The 12,610-nt window shown below is 34.9% G+C and overlaps 1 protein-coding gene and 1 non-coding gene across 2 annotated transcripts; one reads left to right on the top strand and one right to left on the bottom strand.

Annotated features, from left to right (window-relative positions):
- Positions 1-1,958: 1,958 nt before the first annotated feature.
- LOC146141530 (all trans-polyprenyl-diphosphate synthase PDSS1-like) lies at positions 1,959-12,167 on the bottom strand. The gene is made up of 8 exons (XM_083389832.1): positions 11,898-12,167; positions 10,950-11,080; positions 10,531-10,672; positions 9,589-9,700; positions 8,927-9,024; positions 6,390-6,584; positions 4,215-4,295; positions 1,959-2,874 (listed from the first exon to the last, which is right to left on the bottom strand). Exons 1-8 carry the CDS (start codon positions 11,997-11,999, stop codon positions 2,734-2,736), a joined length of 1,002 nt encoding a protein of 333 aa, XP_083245958.1. The 5' UTR covers positions 12,000-12,167; the 3' UTR covers positions 1,959-2,733.
- On the top strand, positions 3,642-3,715 carry Trnai-gau (transfer RNA isoleucine (anticodon GAU)). Its single transcript has one exon. It is a non-coding gene; the product is annotated as a tRNA-Ile (tRNA).
- Positions 12,168-12,610: the final 443 nt, after the last annotated feature.

The following is a 12,610-nucleotide window of genomic DNA, read 5'->3' as shown; positions in this document are numbered from 1 at the left end:
AATTCGCTAATTCAAATTCTAATTTAATTCGAAAAAACTCAAAATGATCTACTTCTAATCTAATTTGGAAAAACTGAAATGCTCTAATTTTAATTTTAATCTAATTTTGAAAAGCTTAAATAAATCTAGTTGGTCAAGTCTATTCTCAACCGTCAACCTATGGGTCGCGACCAAATATTGTGCCGCCGTTTGATTTGGTTGGGTCGCCTACTGCAGGTTCACATAGTTGTTAATCGAGTTTGGTTCTGAACAAGATTTCCTCTTAATTTAAGAAACAAACAGGAGCAATACGGATACATGGCTCTTCATAATTTAAGTCGAACTTTTTAAAGTTTTGTTAGCTTACAAAGAATTCAATGATTAGTAGAGAGGCACCAAAGCGTCGCTGTTACTTTAACTAACCCCAAACCCCACCCCTAAGTACATCACTAACTCCCCTAATAATTTCAACACTAACCCATTTTCTAACTCCACCCATTACCCACCAATAACCCCAAACAGGACCAAAAATCCGTTGCCAAAACAGTGACGCCGGTCAGACTATGGCGTCCAAACATTGGCAACAAAACGGCCGAAGCCAGACCGATGGCCCCCGATCGTCCCATACCCTCTACCCACAGGTTCTGGCGTTATTATGGCCATTTAGGTCTTCTTCCGATGAATTTAGGACTTATTCCGATGAATTTAGGACTTATTCCAATGAATGTAGGCCTCACTCCGATGAACTTATTCTTTATTCCGATGAATTTAGGATTAATTCCGACGAATTTAGGCCATATTCCGATAAATTTAGGACTAATTCAAATGAATTTAGGCCTTATTCAGACGATTTTGATCTTATACTGTACGGGATATTACTGTGTATTTGGCTGTATTATGTCGTTGGTCTTAATACTATGGTTTTATAGATTTTTCTGCTTTACGTATTTTTGCTTTTTAGGTCCTATTGTGTGTTCCCTTACGCTTAGTTATGGTTAGCCGCGGAAAAAATTGAGAAACACGTATGTATTACACTGTCTGGTGCGGTTCTTCTGATAGGAATAAAACCGTTTCGAATATCTTGTTAATTTTGCTGGTAAAAAGTGGCCTGTTCAGCTTTAAAACGATTTTCGCAAGGCAGCAAACTGCTTATGATTCTTTATTATTTGAAATCTAAAATAGTTAAACGTTGTAAGAATATCAAACGCCATGCAAAAGTAGGTTGCATTTTAAAAGTTTCGAATATCTCTTCATACATGTTTAACAATGAATATCAAAGGCCATATAATAGCAAACTAAACCGTTTCGAATATCTGGTTATTTTGCTGGAGAAATGGCCTGTTACATTGTGAAACTATGTACATTCGACGCTGGGCAGCAAAATGCCTATGTATTAGTCAAGTAATCTGAAAAATGACTCAAGTCCATGTCGAGTATTTTGCAAAAATAACAAGTCAAGTCCCAGTCCAAGACATCGGTTGCCCAAGTCATTAGGAGAGCAAGTCAATTTCAAGTCACGTCATAGACATAAATGTAAACTGTAAAATTTTTAAAATTGGTAAACTTGTCCGATTACAAGCAACACTTTAACTAAATAAAATCACATAAACGCAATAAAAGTGCTTAATGTGCAAAACATGAGATGCATTTTAATGAAAAAGACTTCAATCTAAATTTAATCCCAAGTTATTTGACAAAATGAAAGTCCAAGTCAAGTCATTTATTTAAAGGACTTAAGTCAAGTCAATTCATTTAGAAAAACAAGCAATTAAGTGCACTTGAGTAAAGTAAAAAATTAAGTCATTACAACACTGGTGTTCAGAGATGGTCTTTATCTAACACAAAATACCACCACTTTGTTATTTTAGCAATTTTTAAGACAGATCTCAGGTGCATTCATAATTGAAAATACCAGATATAAGTACACTCTAGCAGCATTAGGCGAACAAAACACATTACAGTTTATATAATATCTCCAATAGTCTTTATTTATTTTAATAAATATGCCTACGAATACAGGCAAGAGCATGTTATGCGACAAAACAACACTTGCATACAGCTCAAATTTGTCTAAAACATTTGCACGAATCAAAATACGTTCTAGTACAGAGAGGAACCGTTCAGAGAAAATAATCTCGTAAAAGTTTTTATGCCTAAGCAACGTGCAAGTACAGGCGTAATGACAAAACTGCCATACAAGAGATTTGTACCTAAATGATAACCTTTTCCGCAGAAGCAACGAGTTTTCGTTTTTGAGCAAGGCACTGAACACTTTAATAATTTAAGGAAACTATTTAAAACTAGCGAGGTTAAAAATCCAAAAAGCAAATGCTGACTGGTAATATTTTCATACTTAAAACGTTTAGATCAAGGGGTTCTTAAACTGGGTCACATGGCCCCTCTTGTGGGTACGTGGGCTAGTTTTGGGGATCCAAGAAGGATTATTGGAATCTCAGTGTATAATTTAAAATCGAATGATTTTTTTTAAAGAAAAGAAATGATAAAAAGAGCGCTCCTTGAGCGTATTAAGTCTCCATTTAGGTTTAATTTTAGAAGTACAGCCGGTTTCTTAAGTCTACTTGAATAATGACGTCATCACTCATCTCTGAAAACTCCCTAGTCCACGCAAACCAAAATTTTCATTTAGGGTCTTGTTATAAGAAAATGTTTAAGAACCCCTAGTTTATGGCATCCGTGAAACGAGGTATTTTTCAATGTTGAACAAATTCGGAAAAAAAGTCTAAACAGTGTTATTCATTTCGTCCTTGTTAAAACAACATCTGTCGCTTTTATCAAAGCAGTCTTTTCAGGCGACGGTTTTAGGTGATCCAAGCATCGAATTGCATCTTCGCAATAGTTTTGAGCCAACAGCCTCGTTTCTTCAATGGCTCCACTCTACAAATTGAAGAAAATGTAAGAAGGCATATTTTACATTCAATGAAAGATACACACAAATTTGTGTTCAAAGATTTTAGTTCAGCCGTTCTGAAGCTTTTTTACCAACGATTTTTGCCAACGAAAAAGAACGGCTTTAAGAAGGGCTAGATCACAGTTATTGAACAGATATACTTGTGTATCTTTCATTTTGATTATATGGTACTAGTCAGTGTTGTAATGACTTAAGTCACTGTTTTCAAATGACTTGACTTGACTGAAGTCTTTTGACCAAAATGACTTGACTTGACTTAAGTCTTTTGGACAAATGACTTGACTTGGACTTAAGTCATTCAAATAACTTGGGATTAAATTGGGTGTTTTTCATTAAAATTTATTTTAAGTTTTGCACATTAAACACTTTAAGTGCTGTATTTGTGTTAGTTTTTTAGTTAAATTGTTGCTTATGATCGGACAATTTTACCAATTTCAGTAGTTCAACAATTTACTTTTATGTCAATGACATGACTTGAAATTGACTTGCTCTCATAATGACTTGACTTGGACTTGACTTGCGCAACCGATAACTTGGACTTGGACTTGACTTGTTATTTTCGCAAAATACTTGACTTGGACTTAAGTTATTTTTCAAATGACTTGACTGGGACTTAAGTTATTTCAAAATGACTTGTTTACAACACTGGACTACTAGTATAGATCCCCTTCAATTACTAACAGAATGTAGCAAGCATTGGTGTATGGTTGTTTATCGACTTGCTCCTCTCTGAGCATGTGTAGCTCAGTTGGTAGAGCGACGGTCCCGATATGACCGAGGTCGTGAGTTCGAACCTCACCACAGGCTAGTTGTTTTTCTATCCTGCCTTGCTTGCGTCATTGACCGACAGATTCGGTTGGTCTGCGATGGCTTACGGTACTATAGGGCATATTTTAATGATTAATTATCGTATTTTGACGCAACTTTTACAACTATTGACCAACAACTGTTTGGAGTCGCACTTCAAAAGCAAAACATAAAAAAAAACAAAAAACTTTTAAACCAAGTGTTTTACAGGAATAATGGCTTGGGGGAGGAATTGAAAAGGAATGTAAATTTATTGTTCAGCAGCAAGTATCTCATAATGCACGGTTGAATAAATAACCTGTTTTTATATATTAACCGCTCTTTTTTGTTCTAAACGTTGTTTATAATTTGTTCTTTTATAAAAAAATATTGGGCCACAGAATTTTTGTGCAACAAAAATGGGCCACGAAAGAAAAAAGGTTGAGAACCACGGCCTTAGAACTTTTATGAAAAAAGTTGGATGGAACCTGGTGTAGTTTAAAACTACTAGAGTACTTACGTTTGCAACCAACTTTAAGGCCTGTTCAACATCTCCATTTCTTCTAAACCGCCGAAGGATCATATCTTGTAATTGCGAATGCTGGAGAAAAAAGAATTGCAATCAAATACTACCGAAAAAGGCACTGAGAAATCATAATTAAGTTAAGCGCAGAAAGATTATCAAAGTCCATGTAGAAGAAGGTATCATTTTAAACGTTTCGAATAACTCTTTTTCATTTGCAACATCGAAATGAGTTATTTTTTTGGTTGAAAATGTTATTTAGATATTTGTTGAAAGGGAATAAAGAGTTAATCGAAACGTTCAAAGTGACATCGACTTCTGTATGGTCTTAGATAGAGAAACATTGTTTTCTAATAACATTTAATTTTGAAATGTGTCACTTTTAAAAGGACAAGTCAAACTTTACACTTAAGCAAGGGCTTTCTAATCTTAGTTTTAAGAGCCATTTGTTTTAAATATTTACGGTAACACGAAAAAGAAAAACGTCACTACACAAAGAACGATGCCAACCAAAACCAAAATATAAAAATAACTAGTATATTACTACTTTTCTTGATGCATTGCACTTAACTACTTTAAAATGGAATCAGGGCAGAAGCTCTTTTATTGGTATACATCCTGGTTCCTGAAATGTCATTACTATGGTATAAAATACAAAATTTATCAAAATGCAGTTGTGATGATTTTCAGGGCGTCAGGCCAAAATTTGCTTTCTGTTAATTTTTTTTAGAAATATGCATTTGAAACTAAATATCTCTTCGCCGTAATGCACAAAATAATCAGATTGGCACCGATAGCTCTCTTTAGTGCCGAACTGATCCTACCATTTGGCATTGGGTATCGGCTCCGATTTGATATTACCATAATATTGAGACATATAGTAATTTATTCCTAATAGGCCAGGGGTTCTTAAACTTTTTTTACCGCAGACCCCTAAAAAATATTTTTGTTTTGTGTGGACCAGTTTAGGCAAGGAATTGGAGAGATGACGTCATACATTAATGTCACAATATAAATATACTTCAAAAATCTGCTGTTTCTGGTCCGAAAAATGTGAAAGTGCAATAGTCTAAATCAGGGGTGTTCAAATGATTTCTGCCATGATCCACCACAGCCAAACCTGACAACATGATGATCCACCAAATGCGAATCGTAAACATATTGGACACGCTTTAATTTTTATGGTGCTTTATTTATGTAAATGCACCCTAAAACATATTGATACCTTTGTAAAAGTCAAAAGTGAAGTGTGCTACAGCAGCAAGATTGTTTCAGTGAGAAAAATGGTGAGTTGGTTTAGACCAGGGGTCGGCAACCTTTTTCTAGTCGCGGGCCAACACTTAACTCAGAAAGGATTTTGTGGGCGCACAAAATGTTAGAACAACTTTTAATCAGGCGGATCTCGGATCTTTTTTTCACTTAAAAGCGTGTTTAATTACATTTAAGGAGGCAGTAAAGTGTTGGCGCAAACCGCAAAAAGGCGTTTGTTTGGTTTAAAATTCGAGTCCAAACGTCGTCATCCATAGTATTAATGAAAAGTGCAATAAAACTACTTTGAAGAAACGCGATAACTTTGATAGTTAATCTTGTTTAGATTTTGTTAAGCTTTCTAAGTGAGGGCGCACGTGGCAAGCGAAGCGAGCGCGACTTTTTTTTAGGTATACCAGCATTTCTTTTGAATTTCTTTTAATCTTTATTACATTGCCGAAAATAAAAAAATGTTAAAAAATATATGACCAATATTTTTGAATACGTTTTCCGTTAACGGCAACGAAGCGCTGATCTAGTTGAAAAGACAGCATTAAAACGTAAACAAGTTGGACGTAGAAATAGCATCCGCGCGAATTTTTCGCACTTACGTATAGTTAAAATAGTCAAACAGTAAGTATTTTATTTTTTCAAGACTACATTGGAAGATCCGCACAAAACGTTGAAAAGATCCGGAACCGGATCGCGATCCGCCATTTGAACATGACCGGTCAAAATATTCATTTAGTGCAAAACGTTTTATTTTTTTGACAATTTTCTTTGAAAAAATGATTACTTTTCAAACATAAACTAATATTTTAATTAGGGCTTCATGAAGCCCTTAAATCTAGTTCACATACCACCAAGTCCAAGGGGTCCATGGACCCCAGTTTAAGAACCCCTGTAATAGACTAAATAAAATACCGTTTCGCTTGCAAAAAGCACGGGCGCTGTCGCAAGTCCAAGTTTCATATCGACGGCAGCCGGTTTTCCAAGTGCATCGGACGAAGCAACAAAATCGAGCAGGTCGTCGATCAGCTGGAAAGCTATTCCGATGTTTCGGCCGAATTGGTAGGCAGCCTCGATGTCTTTGTCACTTTCGGAGGACAATTGGACGGCCTGCGGTTATTAAAAAAAATATTTTCCTATTGCTATTATAGGGAACACACAATAAGACCTATACTAGGCAACAATATCTAGAGCAGAATAATGTATATATATATATAAATGTCATAGTATTAAGACCAACAACACAATAAAGTCAAATACGCAGTAATATCTATAACAGAATAATATCTAATTTGTTTGTATAGTATCTAATTTGTCTGAATAGGTCTAAATGGCCCAAATAACGCCTGAAACTGTAGGTTGAGGGTATAGGACAGACCAGGGCAACATACGACCCGCGGGCCGGATTCGGCCCGCCAAGCTGTTTAATCCGGCCCGCGGCTTATTTTCCTTAAAATACATAGGCTAAGTGAAAATAAGGACGAGTGTCGACATTTTGTTATGTCGTAAACACTCTTTCCAGGGACGGATCATAGTCATATAATCGCCAAATTCGATTTTTAGCCTGTTTTAAATGCTAAAACGGGAATTGTTTTCTTTTCTGTCTTTCTCGTAAATTTTCGGCAACTTTACAGACAAAATAGCGTTCTCTGCACTGTGGCACTCTCTCCAACGAAAGTTGAACAACCTTAGCCTAAATACTTATATTTTTTACGCATCGAAAGACTTATATATTTTTAGCGCTTCGAAAGTATTCCGTCTTTGAAATATGAGCGAAATACCGACCGTTTTCTAAACTCTGAAATATACCGATTCATATTTTGTTAAAGTTAGTTAATGCCATGTCCGATTTGTATCCTATTTGTAATATGGCCGCTGTACCGTAACGCATCAGTAACTTAAAGCTTTAAAAAGCCAAAAACACATAGCAAGGAATTTTGTATGAATTTTTCGTATTTTGATCGTAACTTTTGGGTCAACGCGCCCCACAACCAGTAAGTTTCTTCTACTTGTTTTGTGACGTCAAAAAACCAACAACAGAATAAAGTCAAATACGCAGTAATATGCACAACAGAATAATTATCTAATTTGTCTGAATAAGCTTGGGGAGCCGGGAGTGGAGCTATTTTTAAACTTTGAGAGCTTAAGTTTGAAATTTTTATCAGCCCTAGCTCGGAAGAATTTTAAATGCTAAAAAAAACTAGAAAAAAGTTTAGTGAGACAACTACAACTTGTATTATCCTGTTCTGAAGCAACTGAAATATCCTGTTCTGAAGCAACAGAAAAAAATACTACTAATGAAGTCATTTAATGTGTTTGGTGGCTTCGAGCCATTGGTTATGTGTTTAATGCAGGGGTTCTTAAACTGGGGTCCATGAACCCCTTGGGGGTCTGTGAACTAGTTTTAGGGGGTCCATGAAGGCCCAATTGGAATGTTAGTGCATAATGAGATGTAACTAATTTTTCAAAGAAAACAGTTTAATGAAAAATAAAACGGTTTTGAACTGAGTGTATTTAGACTTTATTTCTCTTTCACATTTCTTGGACCGAAATCAGCAGCTTTCTGAGGTCTAATTGTATTGGGACGTCAATTTTGGACGTCACTCCTCATAATTCCTTGCCTAACGTGGTCCATGCGGAGCTAAAAAAAATTAGGGGTCCGCGGTAAAAAAAGTTTAAGAACCCTGGTTTAATGGCTCTGGAGCTTGAGCATTGGATATATATTTGTTGGTTCCGCAGCTGGACCCGAAGCTATTAAATATGTGTTTTAGTGTAGCCGAAACTAGAGATAGACCGATATATTGGTTTGCCAATAATATCGGCCGATATTTGGCTTCTACCGATATATCGGTATCGGTAAATGTAGGCCGATACTTTTGCTGATATTTTAAAATGAAAATATAATATAATTTTTCCTGTACAACAAACAACTTACCCATTTTTTTGTCAAAAAAATTTGGGTTTCAGCATCATGTCAAGGCATTATGCAAAATTGTAGTTTAATAATTAATATAGGAATATAAACTAAAACGTTATTTAAATTTTATTTTCAATTAATTCAAGTTTCAAACATTTTCCAGGTTTATAAAAAAATCGTTATCGGCAGTTTTTTTTTAAGGTGTTTTGGACCGAAACGGTCCCCCAAATTTCTCCAGCGGTTTCCCAAATTTTTGACTTGCAACTTTTTGGTATTTAAATGAAACACTTGCGGTCTCTCAAAACTACTTAGCGGTCACCCAAACCAAACCTTAAACAAAACCCTGGTTATCGGTATCGGGTATTGGTTGACAAAATTGTAAAACATCAGGTATCGGTATCAGTCAAAAAAAGAGATATCGGTCGATCTCTAGCCGAAACCGAAGTTATTTTACTGTAGCTCCCCAGCCCTGGTTAAAAACGTTTGGTCGTTAGTTAGTTTGTGTTGCTAGAGAAGTAGGAATCGAAAAACTCACAGCTTTGCAGCAATTTGCCAGCAGACTTGCGGTTTTCTTGTAAGTTTTCTTCAGGTAGTGGTCGAAGGTGCTCAAATTGTCTTGTTGCATAAACTCGCCTTTAAAAATAGAAGCATAGTTCATAAAAAACATTAGTGAAGGATTGGCATCTTCTTTACTGAAACTGCAATACAGTTTTACTTTTTCATAATACAAAATGCATTTGTTCAGAGTTTTACACAAAATGATCCTAGCTTAGAAGCAATAGTGGGTTTTTAATGCCACAGGAAAAAAATAGAAATCTAATGGTAATTGTATTTAAAGTGTAGAAACAATCAAAGCATGCTAGTTATTTTGCTATAAATACAGTAACTACCACGAAGAGTAAACTTACTGTGGAGCAAGTGTAGGTGCTTTTATAGTGTACTACATATGGTTAAATTGTGTATTTAGGATTGTGATTGCTACATACTACAGGAATTGCACAATACAATAAGCATCCAATGAAACATGAACACACAAATGTGTTTTTATAACTGAAATCTAGCCCGCCTGAAGCTGCTTTTTGACCAACGATTACGGCTTACATATCATAAGTACTATACAATAAGCATATTATAAGTACTTCTCGCTTGAAAAAAAAAGTCTAAATCTAAATGAGTTTGTTTAAAAATGACTTTTACCTCTTACAATATCTTCAATGATCTGCGATATAGTAACAGTCACGTCTGGTCTGCATATGGTTGACATTAGGCATGAGGCATTTGACACAACATAATTTCCTGTCATGACAGCCTGCAAGAAAGCAAAGAAAGATGGTTAACGAACCAATCAAAAGGTATAAGAACACTTGACAGGTTATATACCCTACTTTAATATAAAATTGCTTTTACTGCTAATACCATGATTACAATTACAACAGACGCCATTTTTTTTAGCAGAAACTAAGGGTGCCCAGTCCCCCTAAATAATTCCTGTAAAATACTGTATATTTTGTTTGATGGTCATATTTGGGACTTTGACAATTAGCCACTAGTAATTCAGCAAAATTCCCGCCTAGCAAATAAACCAAAGTTTGGGTTATGAATCTGAATATTTACAAAACAAAACCGATTGGACCAGAGCATTCCCTACAATGCAATCACATTTTGAATCACATTTTGAATCGCATTTATGGAGCAATGAAAGTATTTGTCATGGAGTTTGACCATTCTACTAATTTCCTGTTTTTGTTGTTGTCGGACTCTAAGAGTCTACTGCCCTGCAGCAGTGTAGCATGCAAACCTGAAGCACGCATTGGTATTTCGCTAGCGCCCCTGAGGTGCAGTAATTATTGGTTTACGTTGGAATGGTAATTGCAACCCTAATAACCGTGTATGTTTTTCGTTTTTTCATTCTACTTCACTTCTACGCCCATGAGCAATAAACCTTCTTTGAAAAAAATATCACAGTATTAAATACCAAAAGTAAAATATGTCTTACTCCACATACCAATTTATACTTTTGGTGGGTATTTAGTGATGTCATATTTAGCAGAAGATTTTAAGCACCCTTGTGAAAAAGTCGGCAATTGACAATTACACAGTACTTTAAAATAAGATTGGCAAGTCTATGAGTAAAATTACATTTCTGTCACCGCATAAGGAATTAACTGACATCTTTCCTCGTCGAACGTCAGAAAAGTCGACGACGTCATCGTGAATTAAACTCCCGACGTGGATCATTTCAGCAATCAAAGCAACTTTTCTTTGATTTTCACTGACAAAGCTGTTATGAATGAGATACAAAAATAATTACTATAGTACTAGGTATGACCAATACAGACATGCCCTTTTTTGAAGAAAAACGTAAAATTTTAGACAAAATGTTCAGTTTGAAAAAAAAAACGTAAAATTTAAGACAAAATGTACAGTGGTCTGATCTAAACATAAAACGATATGTTAGTTCACAGATAATACCAGACAATATTTTGTTTTTAGGGAGATATATGTATAAGTTAATTTTAGGCAAAATTTACTACTAAAAGCCCATTCTAATTTATCACCTTTTGTCGTGAATGTGAATATTGTAAGCGCGAGAAATAAGAAAAACAACTTTCGGTCGAAAACTTTTTCCTTCCCCATCAAAGTAGTAGTTGCACATTCTGTTCAGGTTTGCCGTATTTGTATAAAGGATCTGTAAATGAACCACACAATACATTTTTAAAAATTTTAATTCTTTGTTTTAATTTGCAAAACATCGACCATTCTTAGCTTTGGGGAATATTTTTCTTTTTTAAATTAACACAAATATGTTAATCTTGCTGTTATAATTTTGTGCGGATATTTTGATGTTGGCTAGCTCCAAGTTTAACAACCCATGAGAATCTGTTGACTGATCAATCAAAAAAGTCATCAGGTTTTGTGATCAGTGTTGTAAATAAGTCATTTTGAAATGACTCAAGTGTTAGTCAAGTCATTTGTAAAACAATTCAAGTCCCAGTTAAGTATTTTTAAAATACTTCAAGGCAAGTCATTATTAGAGCAAGTTAACTACAGGTCATGTCAAGTTTTTGAAAAAAAAATCAACATTAAACTTTTAAAATACATAAACTTGTATGATTATTGGCAATAGCAGAACTATAAAATACCAACTAGCAAGTTAATTGTTTTATGTGGACTATAAACACAATTTTATTAAAAAAAACAATGAAAACACTTAATTTCAACCAAAGTTATTTGAAACAATGACTCAAGTCAAGCCATTGACTTTAGTCATCAAAACACTGTTAATTACACTAAACTAATAGCACATTAAAGTTTTTGGTAAAAAGTGGCACCGGAAAAAGTTTCATAAATTGAAGCTTACATATTATAATATTTTTTTTTAAATAAACCCTCTATATTGACAGATAAGTAAGAATCCACATAAGCACACTATGATTTTTTGAAACCCATAAAATAATTTTTTTAAAGCATACAAATACATGTAAATTGTTATCACATTACAGTACCTGGTTTATTTCTTTATGGAGGAATCTCAAATCATTTTGGACGACTTCGTCTTTAAAAGAGGGTTTACTTTCAATTTTGACTTTTGCACGTTTTGACGGCATACATAGCGACAGTGATGTACGAAAGAATCTCTTATGGCATGTGTGAGGTAAAAATTTGCCATGCGAGCAGAAAATTGGTTGCTTGAAAGCAAAAGAGTTTGCACAGTTCAAAGTGAAATTTAAGTTGTTATTAACCAAACATTTAAACAAGACATGTTTTGTGCAACTCATCCTGAATGAAAAAATGTAAAAAGAAGAAAGATTAACATTTAGGAATTATCCTTTATACCAGGGGCGGGAAACTTTTCCAGTCGACCCTGTTAGGGGTAACTGGTGGGTAATATGTGGGGTTAGGGTTAAAATTATCAGGGGAGTTAGTGATGTACTTAGGAGTGGGGCTTAAGGCTAGGTAAAATGTTTTATAGGCCTGATTCTGTTGCTAACATTATTTGGAGTGGAGACCTTGCAAGTTTAGTCTTTGATTGGGTCTTGTTCTATTATTATATAACATAACCGGTAATACTAATTTTCGGAATGATGAATGGTCGGAACTCGGAATGCTCACTAATTTAAGTGTTACCCCGTTAAAACAATTATTAAAGCAACTCACAATATTTGGGTTAGGGTGGGGGTTAGCGTTTGGGTGAAGGTAGGTCAAGTGTTATTATATT

The sequence above is a fragment of the Ascidiella aspersa genome, chromosome 5 (assembly GCF_963924565.1).
Source record: "Ascidiella aspersa chromosome 5, kaAscAspe10.2, whole genome shotgun sequence".
NCBI classification, from domain to species: Eukaryota; Metazoa; Chordata; class Ascidiacea; order Phlebobranchia; family Ascidiidae; genus Ascidiella; species Ascidiella aspersa.
The sequence above is the reverse complement of the archived record's forward strand: the minus strand, read 5'-3'. Positions and strand labels throughout refer to the sequence as shown.

Bases quoted from the DNA above. Each gene is read 5' to 3' on its own strand.
- LOC146141530 (XM_083389832.1), bottom strand. From the start codon at position 11,999: ATGCCGTCAAAACGTGCAAAAGTCAAAATTGAAAGTAAACCCTCTTTT. The intron at 9,701-10,530 runs GTAATTTTACTC...GCTTTCTTGCAG, and splicing joins CCTTATGCGGTGACAGAAAT to GCTGTCATGACAGGAAATTA. The intron at 9,025-9,588 runs GTAAAAGTCATT...CTATTTTTAAAG, and splicing joins CATTGAAGATATTGTAAGAG to GCGAGTTTATGCAACAAGAC.